This window comes from Lemur catta, chromosome 10, assembly GCF_020740605.2.
Source record: "Lemur catta isolate mLemCat1 chromosome 10, mLemCat1.pri, whole genome shotgun sequence".
In the NCBI taxonomy this organism is placed as follows: Eukaryota; Metazoa; Chordata; class Mammalia; order Primates; family Lemuridae; genus Lemur; species Lemur catta.
This window is the reverse complement of record NC_059137.1, coordinates 15,444,589-15,462,007: the sequence shown is the minus strand read 5'-3', so window position 1 is coordinate 15,462,007 and position 17,419 is coordinate 15,444,589. Positions and strand designations below refer to the sequence as shown.

Here is a 17,419-nt window from a genome sequence, read left to right as displayed (position 1 = left end):
GGGCCTGGCAATCACCTTTGACACTGAGTGTGCACAGGCAGATCACATGGCACTGGTATTAAAGGTGGCAGCCAGTTTAATGGAAGAGAAGGAACATGGGTATTGGAGTGGGATAATATGGGCAACAGCTCTGACCAGCTTTGCGAATGTTCTCAGACAAGTCACAGTAACCTCTTTGAGGCTGTTTCCTTACCTCTAAAAACAAGCTTAAGAACACCTCCTTCTCAGGTTATTTTCAGAATTAAATTAGAAAAGTGACTAACCAGGGGTCTGAGACAAAACCCTTTCAATAACTACAAGCTTCCTTCAATCTCACTGCTTGGGAAATCTTGAAAAATTCCCTCTGGATCCTGACAATTCAGACAACGTATTTGTCTCAAATTAGTGACGAATAAAGGTCAACTTTACAAATGATCTCATTTTTGCCCTATTTCATGGAGCAAAACTATATATATTTATACCCATAAAGCATTATCTTCGTGACCTAAGAATTCTTCTCTTTCAACACAAGCTTATTTCTCTGAGATGGCCTTAAAGGGTAAGGATATGGAAAACATTTATATTGCTCCCACCCTACCTGCAACATCAGTTTTAGTTCCACAACACACCAAAGCCAATAATGGAGTCCAGAAGTAAACACTGCAGTTTGGCAACAGCACTGTCACCCACCAAATGACTGGCGTCCCCAACCTGAGTCCCCAGCCTGGGGAGGGCAAAATCTGCCTTGTCAATTTCAGAGGACTCAAGACTCACAGCTGATGTTCATATGTGCAAGCACTATTCCTATTCTTTGTGGCTTCTTGTCTCACTTGCCCCAGGACCTGGCTGCCCGAACCCCACCATCAAAGCCTTCCCCAGAACACACTCCACCCCAGCACGCAGCAGCATTCCCTTTTAGCTCCAGGGCTCCTGCCTAGTGGCAGTGTTGGGGGACTGCAGGCTTGGATTGGGGGAGAAGGCAGAAGTGGAATTGTACCTTGAGGGTGAGAGATCTCTGAACTTATTCTGCAGGTTATGGATTTCATTGAAAAGTTCCATGTTCAAATTCTGCTCCTTTTGCAGCTCATATTCCTGTTCCACCAGCTGCTGTTTGAGGCTCTCCAGCATCCTGCCATCAATTATCTCTGGGGCCAGCGGATGGAGGATTTTCATGTGCTTCACGTAGCGTACTTGGCGCAAACTTGAAAAGGTCATTTCTTCTTCGTCAGTACTGACCTTGGGCTTTCCCAAGCCATCCTGGGCCCCTTCTGTCCCACACAAAACTGTGATAATGGCCTCACTGCACTGGGAGTGCTTTTGAAGCTGAAATATGAAATTCCGGTAGCCCTCCAGCTCAGTTTCCAAGTCATGGATTTTCTGTTTTAAGCATTCTGTATTATTTGAGGTATCAATGTCCTCAGACTGATCAGTCCCAGTCATGCGGACTTTAATGGAAGGCTGACTTTTAGAACTCACGTAAGTAGCTACTGATGTCAGGCCCAGACAATCTTCAGGATTCTCTTTGCATGTTGGCACGATAGCAAGGTCATCAGATGGGTAAATTTCAGAGTCTGAAAACCAAACACATTTATGTCAGAATCTCCTTTGCCAAAATCTAGCCCCCTTCTCCTTCCTCATAGCCATAGCTGAGCCAAGGCTACTGCAACACCCTCCTAACAAGCCTCCCTGCCTCTAGTCTTTCCCTCTTACCCCTCAGTCATCCTCTTCCTCAGAGTGACTGTTCTAAAAAGTAAAATTTAACCATGATAAATCACACACACACCTAAAACTCATCAATATTCCTACTATCTACCCGAGACCTTCCATGATCTAGTTCCAGGTAATCTTTCCAGGAATATCCCTGGCACCACCTATAAAGATTTCCTACTAAATTAACCATGATTCCCTGCACGTGCTGTGCCCTCTGCCCGAATACCCCTGGCCCTCTACTCTGCTGCTACTCAATGAACTTCAATACTCAGATCTAATTTTCCTTCCTCTGCAAGGCCACCTCCAACCTGTGCAAGAGTCATTCCCTTCTGTGCTTCCACAGCACCTCATATATATTACTCAAGACAAACACACCATGTGCTGGGTGCTGGTGTAAGAATCACCACTGGCTTATTTATTTACATAGAATTAAACATTTGTAAAATTTGGAGTCCTCTCTCCCTCACCGCTCCCTCACCAGACTGCAAGTTCTTTCACAGCAAGGATGTGGCCTTTCATCTTCACATTCTCTGTGCTTAGTACAGTACCTAACCCAGACCAGAGGTCAGGGACAGTCTGAGAAATATTGGGGGACTCAGTGAAGCAACATTAAAGAACAGTAATTCTAAACATTCATGACAGGTGAGAGTCTTCTTCTCATTTCCACGTCTACCGGTTTCCAGGAGACGACACATGCCCTTTAGTGAGTTGTTTCACTGTCTCACAACCCTGCCAGGAAATATTTCCTTATAGCTAGCTAGCTAAATCCTTAGAGATGCAGCCAAACTTGTTTGAGAGGCGGAGTGGTGCAGCAGAAAGAATCTATAGCTTTGAAGGCTGTACAGCCTTAGCAAGTAACTTACTATCCTAGACCCTCAGTTTCCTCTGTATGTAAAAGGAGGAAAGAGATGCCTGATGTGGTTGCAATGAGCTCAGGCCTGATTCCAGAGCTTCTGTTCTTAACCACTATCTTAGCACTTAACCACTGTATCACACTGCCTGCCATTCAGGGAAAGCCCAGCTCCATATAAAGAGTTGTTTGAATACTTAAACAGACGGCAGAATGTAGTAGAAAAACCCATCTTTGAAATAAAACAGACCTGGTTTCAAAGTCTGGCTCTGCCACTTACTAGTTGCATGACCATAAGTGACCTGGCCTCTATGAGCCTCAGTAGCTTTATCTGTAAAATGGAAAGAATACCATTCACTGTGAAAAGTCATTTTTGGGTTTTTTTGGGTTTTTTGGTTTTTTTTTTTTTTTTTTTTTTTTTTAGGATTCTATGGAACAATATATGCAAAAAAGCTAACATGGTGTCTGGCACATAGTAGTGAAGGAACCCAAGTAACATGAACATCCTTTAACTGTTCAAAGATAGAAGGAGATGCTCATCATTAGAGGCATGCACACGAAGGCTGGCCTGGGGAAATACTGCAAAAGTGACAATGTGGGTTAGACCAGATGATCTGGGAGATCTCACAGAAAGAAAATCACATGAAAATCCTCATCAGACTGCATGTTCCAATTTTTGGTTCTGCAATCAGCTCCTTATAACTTTAGGTACACTCTTGCCTCTCTGCTCATGACACACATACCATAAAAACACCTTTTTGTTTTAAAAAGTGGCTGCTACATGACCTAAAAGAAGCATTCCTAATGCAGCATTCTTACTGTATATAATTTGTCATGATCACTAGTTGATGAGGGCCTTAAGGGAGGTGATCATGTCATCCATGTCTGTTTCCACAGTGTCTGACACAGGGCCTGGGACAGAAAATGTACTCAGTAAGTACTTCGGCTGAGAAAGTATGGGAGGAGTGGGGATCGCAACAAGGCTTTGTTCCAGTGAATCACCCTAATCACCCTCTAAAACAAGGAAATAGCTTTGCTGTAACAACCTCATGACAGTGGAATTTGGTCTGTACTTCATGGCAAGAAGCAATAATCATTCATGGGAATAAATATGAGTTCTGATGACTTTCCTTAAGTAATCATGAGGCATCATTAGCATTCCCATTGTACAGAAGAGGTAGTTGAGGATTAGAGGCTTAAGAACTTGCCCGAGGTTCAGGGTGAGTAAGCAGCAGGGTACTTCACTGAAGCCTGGCGGCCTGCCCCTAATGCTCTGAATGCTGCCTCTTGCCATAACCCTCCTACAATCAAGATCTCCTATACCAGGGGTGCATGAGCAGAGAAAGCGAGCTCTTGACCCTGAACTGAAGGCCGATAACACCTGTGAAATCCCCTTCACTCATTTCCCAAATATCCATCAAAAGGCTCCTGAAGAAGAAAAAGCAGTGAAGATGTCACCTGCAGCACCCAGCCTCAGCCAAGCAACAGTTAAAGGTGGACGTTCGTGCACAACAGCATGTGCAAAGTTCTGAAGCACACTAGGAAGAATGAAGGACGTTCAGTAATGAAGGGGAGTACTGAGAGGGAAAGGGAAGCTGCCAGTCAGTCCAGAAGTCTTTATTAATTACTATGAACAAGAAATCAAAAGATGTCCCTAGAACCATTTAACTTGCATTATAAGAAATACTGTAATCCTAGAACTTTCCATAATTCAGCTAAGGGGTACTTTATTGCGGGTAGAGTAGCTTTCTCCTCAAAGCCTGGAACACTCAGAAGCATGTGACCATGTATTCACTCACTGCAGTGACTTCAGGCCTTGGGGAAGTATACACCACTGGGAACGGGGCCCATAACTCAGTATTTCTCCAGAGACTGGTGTTCCCATGGCCATCCCATGACAACTTTAGGATTCCTGAGGATAATAATTACTTCTTACAGAGTGAATCAGATCTAGATTAATAGTGATTTTTTTTAATGGAAAGGAAAAAAAAGATCTAAGGTAAGATGAAGATGTGTAAGCATTTGTTCATTCTAGTTGAGTAAGAACATGGGTATTTGTTATATTATCCTTTGTGCTTATCTGTATGCTTATAATGCTTCATAATTTTAAAAAGAAAGAAATACAACTTGCCTGTGACCTCACTTATATCTTGCACCTTTCCCACTGACCTTCCTGGCAAACCCCACAACCCGGTCTCGGCTGCAGGCTGTCCTCTGACCCCACTCCTCCCGGGCACACAGAGGCCAACTCTGCACACCTCCACAGTAGCCAGCACCATGCTGAAGACAAACGGACGGTTGGGATGGCTGTCTCCTCCGACCTTACGGGGTCCCTTTCATGCTGAACCACTAGAACCCAGCCCACTGCCTGGCAGAAAAGTGTTTTAACACATGGACAGGTAAGCTCTAACAGGCATCCAGCATGCTTTGACTCTTCTACCTACTGCCAGCAGGGTGACCCTGGATCAATTATTTTTAAAAACCCCAGTTTCCCCATGTGTTAGGTGGGAATGATAATGATACCCTGAGACAGTTGTTGCAGGCTTGGTAATAATTTTTACATAAAATATCCCAAATGGTGCCTGGCACATAGTAGCTATTCAATACTCATAGGGGTTGAATTCTGACCGATATTGTAGCTTGTTTGCTGATCATTGTCCATTTCCTTGCCTCTCCAGATAGAGGGTGTGGTTTTAACTCCTGTATGCTCTTCTGGGCCATCCTGGTAGGCTTCTCCCACAAGAGGCTGAGCTATAGGCAATCGCAAAGAGAAAGAAAAATAAATAAAACCATGGACTTGAAACTTAGCCAAGCAACTGAGAAGAACACAAAGATACAACAGGGAAAATAAAAACACTGGGGAGGCAAAATGCAATTTATAAGATAAAATTAATCTATCGAGCTGCCATAACAGGACATAAAAAGCATAAATACACTGCAGCTTGTCTGAAATGGTTTAAGTCCAGGCTCTCAAAAAGCTGAGTGAGAAAATGAATTCTATCAACTTGTGCCCACTTTCCCAAGAAGAGAGAGGCCCCAGGGTCTTCTGGGCAACTGTGGAAGCAGCACCTGGTTGAGCCAGCCGAGTGCCTCAGCAAAAAATAAAAACAATGTTGAGTACAAACGGCAAGTCCTGGGCAAAATGCCTGGGCTTCTGTTGGGCTGAGTCACCTCTGCCATAAAATCTTTCCTCTCTGAAGCCCCCACAACCATACACTGATTTAATTACCTGCCACCTCCCCAGCCCCCAACTAGACAGGGAGCTCTCAGAAGGCAGAGACTATATTCTCTTTTTCTCTCCTACACCCAACCCAGTGTATGGGGCTGCAAACACAGCAGGTGCTCAGGGAATGTTCACTGAGTGCATCAACAAATGCCTGGATGGATGGATAAATGAATTAACAGAAGGAGGGAGGGAGGGAAGGAAGGGAGGGAAGGAGGGAAGGAGGGGAGGGAAGGAGGGAAGGAGGGAAGGGAGGGAGGGAAGGGAGGGAGGGAGGGAAGGCACTTCTGCCACAGGCCCACTTATCTTGAAACCTCAATTATGTTAAACCCAAGAGAGAACCTAAGAGTAAATAGAAGACACCTCTGGCTACAAAGCATCATAAAATCCATATGAGAAGTATCACATACTAAGCTGTATGAAATAGTAAGGAATGCAGGCTTTGAATTCAGGGAGGCTGGTTCACATCTCAGTAAGTGTGACTGTAACCAAGTCACTTTATCTCTGAAACTGCTGCCTCAACTGTAAGACAGGGAAAATTACTATACCTGCCTCAAAGGACTGTTGAAAGGATTCAATTAGAACATATATTTAAAGAGTATAGTAGGACTGAATAAATAATAGGTGCTCATTTTATTTATACCACAGGAAGTCCTCAATTTACCACAAAGCTATGATAACCAAAACAGCACGTTACTGGCATAAAAACAGACACACAGACCAATGGAACAGAAGAGAGAACCCAGAAATAAATCCACACATTTACAACCAACTCATCTTCGACAAAGGTAACAAGAACATACAATGGGGAATTGAGAATCTTTTCAACAAGTGGTATGGAGAAAACTGGATATCCATACGCAGAAGAAGGAAACTAGACCCCTACCTCTCAACATACACAAAAATCAAATCAAAATGGATTAAAGACTTAAAATCTAAGACCTGATACTATGAAACTACTAGAAGAAAACACTAGGGAAATGCTCCATGATATTAGTCTGGGCAAATATTTCTTTTGTGTAAGACCTCAAAAGCACAGGCAACAAAAGCAAAAATAAACAGTTAGGACCATTACATCAAGCTAAAAAGCTTCTGCACAGCAAAGGAAACAATCAACAAAGTGAAGAGACAACCCACAGAATGGGAAAAAATTTCTACAAACTATCCATCTGACAAGGGATTAATAACCAGAATACATAAGGAGTTCAAACAACTCAATAGCTTATATGTATGTATATGTATGTATGTATGTGTGTGTGTATATATACATGAATATATGATAATGGTGGGCAAAAGATCTGAACAGACATTTCTTAAGAGAAGACATATATACCTGAGAAACAAGGAGACTAGGAAAAAAAAAAAAAAACCAAATGGCTAACAGGTATATGAAAAATTCTCTACATCACTAATCATCAGAGAACTGCAAATCAAAACCACAGTGAGATACCATCTCACCCCAGTTAAAATGGCCTGTATCAAAAAGACAGACAATAACAGATGCTAGTGATTGTGGAGAAAGGGGACTCCTCGCACACTCTTGGTGGGGATGTAAATTAGTGCAGCCATTATGGAAAACAGTATGGAGATTCTGCAAAAAACTAAAAATAGTACTACCATATGATCCAGCAATTCCACCACTGGGTATATGTCCAAAAGAAAGGAAATCAACGTATCAAAGAAATATCTGCACTCGCAGGTTTATTACAGCACTGTTCACAACAGTCAAAATACAGAATCGACCTATGTGTCCATCAACGGATGAATGAATAAAGAAAATGTGGTGTGTGTGTGTGTGTGTGTGTACATATATATATGCACAATGGAATATTATTTGACCATAAAAAAGAATGAAATCCTGTCATTTGCAGCAACATGGATGAAACTGGAGGCCATTATGTTAAATGACATAAGCCAAGCACAGAATGACAACTATCGTATGTTCTCCTTCACAGGTGCGAGCTAAAGAAGTGGATCTCATGAAGACAGAGACTATACTGGTGCTTACTGGAGGCCAGGAAGTAGTGTGGGGATAACAGAATATAAATGTATTTATTACCACTAAACTATACACTTAAAATGGTAAAGATGGTGATATACAATTGCATATGTATATTTTACTTCATTAAAAAAAATAAATAATACCACAGGAAGTCCATGTCCAGAGTCATCTCAGATCCCTGAACCATTCTGAAATCCCCTGCTCTGATGCGCTTTCCCAGTACTGATACCCTTCACAGGCAAATCCCAAAGAACATCAATCTCTCTGAATATTCGTCTCACACCCTCGTTCTCATTGAGCCCGGGCTGTCCCCTCAGGACACTGCTGCTCCGGCAACCTTTGTGGATTTGGCCCACAGGCTGTTTGTCAACTCCTGCTTTAAGACTTAAGTCAGATCATATCACTCGGGTGCTCAGAACCCTCCAACAGTTCCAATCTTACTGAGAGTAAAAGACAAAGTCCTAGAGTGGCCTGTGAGAGCTGGCCTGACCTGCTGCCTCCTTGATCTCATCTTTGACAACTCTCCCGCTTTCTCACTCCACTCCAGCTACGTAACTGGCCTCCTTACTATTCATCCAACTTCCCAAGTTCACAGCAACACCTGGCCCTTTGCCTTGTTCCTTCTTCCCAAGGTGACTAGCACACTCACTTCCCCTACTCAACACCCGGTTCTGTTCAGATGCCACCATCACAGAGCCTCACCCTACCATTCACGAACGTCAGCAAACCCCACCCCACTCCACATTCCCCACGCTCTCACCCTGCTGCATTCTTCTCCACAGCACTTCTGTTCTCACATAGTTCACATATATGCTTATCAGCTTATTACCACCACCACCATCCCCCACTGCCGACAAGGAGGTAGGCCCGACACAGACTTCATCTGTTTTGTTTGCTCCTATCTCCCCAGTGCCTAGAGCAGTGCTTGGCATACAGGAGAAATTAATAAATATTTTTTAAATAAACAAAAGATTACTGTTGTTGTCCTTGTTATTGGGATGCTGCCATCTGCATACAGCAGAAGTTCAATATTAGGGTCAACATATGTACTTTTGTAGATTCATGAACCCTGAGAATATTATGTAAAATGCTACATGTATGTGCTCACCAGCATTATTCTGTAAGAGGGCCCTCAGCTTGCTTCAGATTCTCAAAGGACTGGTGGTCCAAAATCTCTATGCACCACTGTACTAGACTAGAGGACACCCCCCAGAGGTGCTTCCTCCAAAATCCCTGGATCCTAACTACTTAAATACATTTTAACCAAGGGACTCTCTATTGTCTTGGTCCCCAGGAGCAGAGGCAGCAGATTCAACATGAGTGGCGTGGCAGGTCACTTCTAGAGGAAGGCATAAAGTCAGCAGGGTTTAGAATCAGCCCTGAGAACCCTGCAAAGAGAATCTCACTTGCATACCTCTGCTGCCACATGCCTGAGGCTTCCACAGATGAAGTCAGGCAAAAAAGCCCAGATTCAAGTTATCTCACCACTGCGGCACCTGCAGACAACCCCAAGTGAAAGCAGCAGTGACCCCACAAGACTTGTGAGCACTACAAGTCCCTTGATCCAGACTCCAGAATAAAATGAAAGCAACAGATTCATTTTCCTTATTGCATTCCCTCAGTTGTGCATTTGTCGAGAGTCAAGATTAATCACTGCAATTCATGAAATTTATACTCAAACTTATTGCAATTCTAAACAACAAGGTTGACATTTCAAGCAGTTCTATCAAGCCGTTTGTCTAGCTCGTGGAGAAAACATTTTTCTCGGTGCTTACCATTCAGTAACGTTGTGTCGGACGTGGGCCTCCCCTCCATCATTGCTTCAGCCAGAATTAACTTTTGGTGAAGTTGCTTATTACGAGTTTTAAACTCCTTCAGCTCCCCCTGCAGCTTCAAGATCTGGCCCTGCAGCTGGGCCACCACCTCCTGGGTGGCAGGGAGACAATACACATTTCCTAATGACCGGGATGGTTTTAGTAGGATTGGCAAGCGGGACTTCTTAGCATCCTGAAAACACACACATATACAACAATGAATACACACTGAACACACTTTGGTTGCACAGTCAACATTCTCATGACAACCTCATAAAACAGGATTCAAACTGCCCACCCAGACATGTATCCATCAGCCAGAGTTTGCGTCTTGGCAGCTCCCGCCTCTGACTGTCAAGGTCCAGGCTTCTCCGCAACACCCTCTGGCCCTGGTAATCCAGATGTTCCACATACGGCAGTCCTTTTTGCAACACAATCTTCTGGGAAACATTTTTATTTCCTTGTTTGCCAACCATTCTTCAGTCTAAGCCAATCTGCCTCCCGCCCCTGCTAGTCTACCAGAACCTTCTTTCAGTGGCTAGTGGGTCACTAACCCCCTATGCATCTCCCAGGCTCAGAACTCCCAACCTGCCTACCATCCCAGACATCTTCATCTGCGATGGCTCACAGGCCCTCCCAAGTCCTCTGAAAACTCTCTGATTCTATTCCCCCATGTACCCATCTGAAAATCTATGCCACTTCAACAGTCTCTGTCTTGGTCAATCATATGACCATCCACTTACTATACAATCTAGAACCCTGGGAATCGTTTTTAAACTTCCCTTTATTCTCATCACTCACTTTCCTCATTCCTCAGGTTCCATTAATTCCAACTCCCCTGTCGTCTCTCAATTCTTTCAGGTCTTCTCATCCTGCACTGCCACCACCACGCTGCAAGACACTGTCAGCTCTCACTTAGGCCAAGGCAACAGACTCCTGAGTGGTCTCCACACACGCACTCTTGCCCTTTCTTATCCACTCTCCCCGCTGCAGCAATAAGGCAGACCTACTATTCCTCTTTGCTGCTTACAACTACTTTAAGTGCTTCCCAGTTCCCTTATGACAAAGGTCAAAGCCCACGGCACAGTCTACAAAGTCCTGCGCGACCTGCAGCCTGAGATCCCACTTCACCCTACTCTTCAACCACATTGATCTCCTATTGGTTCTTCAAATGCCACATTCCTTCTACCTCAGGACCCTGACATATGCTGACTCTTCTGGCTAGAAGTCAGTATTGCTATGGCTTTACCTTACCTCTTTTAAAAGGATACTCTGGTATCCTTCTGCTCGTTCTCCATCCTCCCCTCCCCCCAGTTTCCCACGCTAACTCCAAATCATTCATTAGGACTTAGCTCAATTGTGCTTCCTCAAGAGAATGGGCCTTGATTTCCAAGACTAGGTCAGGCCCCCCTGTTATACACTCACTGTCCCCTACAATTCTCTGCAGAGAATATTAGTATCATTATAATTAAATGCCTGTGGAATCACTTGTTCACTGCCTATATTCAGCACCAGCCTATAAGCTCCAGGGTTCGAGGCCTCTGCCTATCTTGGCCAGACTTTCTCCATAGCTTCCAGCACAAGAACTTATGCACAGTAAGTACTCAACTCTTTGCAGAATGAACATGCAAATAATAACTTAAGAGGCCAAATGGGGTTGTCTCTCAAGTGCGGAATTGTATATTTAAAAGCTCAGGAGAGGGACTTGAATCTAGAATAGATAAGGAACTATTACAACTCAATAATAAAACATAAATAAATCCAGCTAAAAGATGAACACAAGATCTGATAGACATTTCTCCAAAGGAAATAGACATATTGTCAATAAGCACATGAAAGGACATTTAACATCATCAGTCATCAGGGAAATGTAAATCTAATCACAATAAAATACCACCACTTCATCCTTGTTAGGAAAGCTATAATCAAAAGGACAACAGTAAGTGTTGGTGAGGATGTGGAGAAATTGGAACCATCATACACTGCTGGTAGGAATGTAAAATGGATGCAGCCACTTTAGAAAATAGGCAGGCAGTTCCTCAAAAGGGTTAAACACAGAGTTACCATATTACCCATCAATTCTGCCCCTAAGTATACACTCAAGAGAAATGAAAACATGTCCACACAAAAATCTGCACATGAAAAGCAACATTGTTCCTAATAATCAACCCATCAAAACCACTCAAATGTACATCAATTAATAAATGGATAAATAAAATGTAGTATATCCATACCATGGAATATTGTTTGGCAATAAAAATAAGTCAAGTATTGATCCATGCTATAATATGAATGAACCTTGAAAAAATTATGCTAAGTAGAAGAAGCCAGTCACCAAAGACCACATATCGTTTGATTTCATTTATATTAAATATCCGCAACAGGCAAATCTGAAGAGACAGAAAGTGGGTTAGTGGTTGCCTAGGGCTGGGGGTGGGTAGCTGGGGGAATGGCAAGTGACTGCTAATGAGTACACGGTTTCTTTCTGGGATGATAGAAATGTTCTAAAATTGATTGTGGTCATGGTTGTACAACTCTGTGAATATACTAAAAACCACTGAATTATAAATTTTAAATGGATGAATTGTATGATATGTGAATTATATCTCAATAAAGCTGTTATTAACATTTTTTTTAAATAGTGTAGGAGAAGGAACCCAAGAACAGGAAATATTTGGGACTCAAGGACTGAGGAAATCACCAAGGTCTCTCAAGAAGGAAAGGAGACTAAGGGCCCCTTCTTGCATATTCTAGGATGTAAAATGCTTTCAAGCACATTCTCCCATAATCTTAAAGTAAACTGCATTCCCAGAGATCACAGGATAATCGCAGTTATCATGCCTGTTTTCCAGACCAAGAACTGAGACATCAAACAACTTGTCCAATGTCACACAGCAAGAAGGTTCAAGAGTCAGACCTCAGACTAGCTCTTCAGACTCCAGTGCTCAGTTAAGAAAGGCAAGATACTCTCTGGCCTGAAAATGCAGGGAAGAGGTGTGAGCAGCCTCAAGGACAAGAACAGTTTGAGGTGGGGATGTGGACCACTTGGGAGGAGGTGGGTGCATCATCAAAGAGGGCTGGAAAATAATCTGCGTAGTCCTCAGGCTCCACCAGTCTTTATTCTTGGATCCAAATCTGTGTCTCATACAGCAGCAGCAAAGATATCTGTAAGTGCACAAGACCAAAGCCAATTTCAAGCTGGAAGACTGCCGTCAGTCAACCTAATGCTGGTTCTAAAATAACACTAAACAAAATGCTACCTTATGGACTCTGAACAGAGTCCCACCTACTACCTTATTAAAGATATACTGGATCTTCCCACTTGGGAATGGAAGGGGACAAGAACTCACACATTCTTGCCCATACAAGGTACTGCAATAGGCACTTGCCACACATTACCTCATTTAGCCATCATATCAGCCTCAGGTTCTAGGTCACACTGATCTCACTGGAGCCACTGAGAAAGGTCAGGTGACTTACTACCCAAGCACTCAAGGCAGATATTTGGCCAGGCCTCAGCAAACACACGTTAATCTGTAAAGTCTATCCTCTTGCCTCATAACTAAACACTTGGAAGGATATCTGGTCTCCCAGTCTCCCCTTCGGGCTGCAGTGACAGTCCTTTTAACAGGATACCAGAGTATCCTTTTAAAAGAGGTAAGGTAAGCCATAGGAATACTGACTTCTTGACTACCAAAGACCACAAAGAATAACATTAAATTTCATCTACTTTGCATAGATGGGAGGCTACGACAGTGATAAGAGGGCTCCTTCCTCCCTGAGAAAGGTAGGTTTATAATATCTCTGTCTGCCTCCCAAACCAGACTTTAGTTTAGGCCCATCATTCCACCTACCACCTGAGTCACTCACGACAGTTTTCTGAGCCATTTAGAGCCTATGTTTTTTCATAAGTAAAATGTAGGTAGTACCTACCAAACTCATACTCTTAGGATGGTTAAATGAGATGATGTAGAGAATGTCTAGCACAATCCCTGGCACATATAGCAGATGCTAAAAATAATAATAAACAAATAAACACAGTTTCCTTCCTGTTGAAGACACAAGCAAGAAGGATAATTTCAAACTAAAAAAAAAAAATCTTTTAAATATATTTGAAGAGATTAAGTCTGTTCAATTCTCCAATTATCCTGAACATAGAATGGTATCTCCTACACAATAGAAAAACACAAACAAAAAAACAAACAAAAAACATCTAGTTTTCCTAACATATAGGTACAAACTGAAGGAGCTGGGGCAGATGAAAGCATTTCTATTCTAGCCAAACTGCACAAATTTGCATTTCGAGTACCATTAATATAATGACAGTGTCTTTTTTTTTTTTTTGTCTCTGATATCTTTAGAAAACCCTTTTCTAGAAATTACAGTTTTGGTGCATAATTTAAAACAATCAAAAGCAATTTTGCTAATGATACATCTAACTCTCTTTGGTATGCACAAAAGCAGTAATTTAGTGGTCAGAAAATAAACTTAATTCTCCATTCTGATGCTATAAAGCAATGTGTACAGTTGATTTCTCAGATACAAAACACCCATCAGAAATGAGCACACCAACAGCCGACACTGGAGCTCTATCGGAAACATGACCCATTTCCTTCTCTACTAGAACACATCTCCCTGCTGTGGGGATTCTCAACCCCAAGCCCTACCCCAAAGAGGATTTTAGTAAAGGTACAATCAAACATTGCTAAGAGGGTCTGGCTTTTAACAATCTGGCATATTTAATGGCATTTGTGAAGAACCACAGATATAGTACCTAGACCAAAGGAAAATCAACATGCAGACATTCACCCAACAAAACCAGACTCTGCCATTTTGTGCTACCACAGCTGGGCGGTAGCTTGACCTAGGGAAAGGGTGTGGCTGTGGTGAGCACAGTGGGAGTCCCAGTGAAGCAAGCCCCCCTTAACCGCTGGCCAACCATGCGCCTGTGGGATCTGGCTTCCTCATCTAGCTTTCCTCACCACGTGTTGTAAGATAAGAGAATATAGACAAAGCCCTCAGAAAAGTACCTCTCCTACACAAAGTCTGCACGAAATAAAACCTAGGTTCTCATCCCTACCTCTAAAATCAGGTTATTACAATTTTACCGCAACCTGCAAAAGCAAATGTCCATCAATTGATGAACACTGTATAAATTTTGGCACACTGCCAGAATGGACTCTTACGCAGCCATTACAAGGAGAGATGCTCCTCATAACGTGAAAGAGAAAGTTACAGATGGACATATAAACAGGATCCCAAGCGTGTATTTTCTAAGGAAAACACATAAATATCATGATACATAGATAAATCAGACAGGCTGCGTGGGAGAGGGAAAAGAGGGGGCTGGGAGTGAGGAGAAGGTTCAGGAGGACACACCTCTAGGTGGAGGCCAGGGTAAGAGCAGGCTAAGGGACACACCAGATTTTCTCTTTATATAAATGGAAAAAAGGGATGGGATCAGAGGTAATTTTTAAAGTTTTTTGTTTATATAAAATAAATACATAATTAATATCTGGAAAAACTTACTCTGTTGCTCTCACTGAGGAAGGAGAGGGAAGTGGCCTGCCGCCCAGGCACCCTGCACAAGTTCTCCGGCTGATCCTCAGCGCTGAATGCGGCATCGCTTGGTTTCTCTTCCCGAGCCTCTCTCTTTCCTTTGGGTCCAAATCCCAGCAGGTCGCCCTCCACAGCCACAGTCTGCATCGAGGCATCTTTCAGCTCCCCCCTGGACGCTTCACCCGCCTTTACTAGCTGGGCCTCCCGAGGTGGCTTCAGTTCATCATGTGACTTGGAAAATGAGATGGCTTGGACAAATTGTCCAAGTTCGCCTTTTAGCTGAACAGCTATTTGCTTAAGTGTCTTCTCAGTTTTATCATCAAGGCGTTCTCCAGAAACTTCCTGCTCTGTCAAGCACATTCGTTCCAGAAGCAGTTCACATAGCACTTTCAGAAGGTCTGGCCTATTTTTCAAAAAGGGAAGAAGTGGGAGAATTAAGCTTTTCTGCCACAGCCTTGCGCCCTTGCTCAGATTCCACCCAAACTCAACATAGTGTGTACCCACAACATGCAGGCAATCACACTAAGTATTTTATCCCATGTAACCTCATGACAACCAAAGAAGGCAGGCATTACCATGTCTATTTCATGGGCAAGAAGACGAGAGGCACACAGCTGGTGAGTGGGCAATGTGGATCTGTGAATGCAGGCTGGGCCTGGGTGGGAGCAAGCAGAATCAAAAGGTGTTCATGACAATTAGGGGTTCTCTAGCCCCACTACGGCCCTGGTCCCATTTCTGTATCCAGGAGCAAGTATGGCTTTAGATGACTCTGGCCAACCTGGCTGGTCCATCGATGACCTGATCCATCCTAGCACACAATGGATGCTCATAAACAGATGTTAAAGAAGGGAAGCTAGTATACAAGGACAGTAAAAAAAGGGCGCTGGCTTTGAAGGCAAATAAAAATGGCTCCAAATTCTAACTCTGTAATTCTTTGAAAGAAAGATAAGTCTTCCTCCACAAGACAGCCATAAGGATTTTTTTTTTTTTTTAATTTAGAGATGGGGTCTCACTCTGTCACCCAGGATGGAGTGCAGTGGCACAATCACAGCTCTCTGCAGCCTCGAACTCCTGGGCTCAAGCGACCCTTCCACCTCAGCCTCCCAACAGCTGAAACTATAGGCACATACCAAAATACCCAGCTAATTTTATTTTTTTAAGAGACAGAGTCTCAATTTGTTGCCCAGGCTGGTCTTGAACTTCTGGCCTCAAGCAATCCTCCCGCCTCAGCCTCCCAAAGTGCTAGCATTACAGGCATGAGCCACTGAGCCCAGCCCAGTCATGAGGATTAAACAAGATGGTGTATAGGTAGCAGATGCTTTTCATGTCCCTTGCCACATGCCCTTGTCTCACCTCTGATTTCAGCTATCGCTGTGTTGGCAGTTCCTATAGACATAACATAGACAGTCCCACCACGTTTCTACTGCCTTGAAGCTTTTTCCAGAGCTCTCTACGCCAGCCAGTAAGGCAGTGTCAAATGTCAAATAGTTTATATTTCTGGGGGGAAACCTTCAACCAGAGGAGGAAGAGAGCTGGTGGGTAAATGTCCCAGTCTCCCATCCTTCAGGGGGACAAGACAGGCATAGTCTATACGGCTCTCTGAGGGTGCCCGGCAAGATTGAGGCCGAGCTGCCCACAGCAGTAACCAGATCAATACTAGACCCTCAGTGGCTTTGTTTTCATTGCCATCGTCCTCTCCTTGAGCCCTCCTTCCTGTTGCCTGATGTCACATCACAAATAAATCACTTGTACTCAAGTACGTATCTCAGGCTCTGCTTTCCAGGGACTAAAACTAAGCCAGCATGTAAAACACTTGGTGTGGTGCCCGGGGTAGAGCAGTTCAAGAAGACTCCCTTTTGTACTTTTGTACTTCTTGTACCAGGCACTATCGTGGGCACCAGGGAGACAAAATGGCCCACAAGGACTTAGATTGGTTGTAGAAACAGATATATAAACAAATCATGAGGGTTACAGAGCAACTATCCCAGAGTGTCCGGCTGGGGAGGCAGGGAGAATGTCAGAAGAGGACTTCTGACATCAAAGAGAAGCTAGCCAAGGGGAGAGGTGATGGAAGAGCCTAAGCATGGGAAACAATGGGAACAGAGTCAAGTGGCAAATAGGAGGTGAGGCTAGAAAGCTAAGCAGGGAGAAATGGAGAGTCTTATACACCACATTAGGGAAAGGAGGGCCACTGAAAGGCCCTGAGATGGAGTGGCCTGGTCACAGGTGTGCTTTGGAAGAGTGACTCTGGCTGCTGTTGTGTAAAGAATGAATGGAGAGAT

The 17,419-nt window shown here is 43.5% G+C and overlaps 1 protein-coding gene across 1 annotated transcript in view; it reads right to left on the bottom strand.

The window, feature by feature from the left end:
* The window catches only part of CDK5RAP2 (CDK5 regulatory subunit associated protein 2), a 175,424-nt gene that overhangs the window by 46,163 nt on the left and 111,842 nt on the right, over positions 1–17,419 (bottom strand). Inside the window, exons 21-24 of the mRNA XM_045563942.1 lie at positions 15,108–15,540; positions 9,540–9,771; positions 5,168–5,290; positions 977–1,550 (exon numbers count right to left, since the gene is read on the bottom strand). Of these exons, the coding sequence (XP_045419898.1) occupies positions 977–1,550; positions 5,168–5,290; positions 9,540–9,771; positions 15,108–15,540 (1,362 nt within the window). The remainder of the gene's footprint in view (positions 1–976; positions 1,551–5,167; positions 5,291–9,539; positions 9,772–15,107; positions 15,541–17,419) is intronic.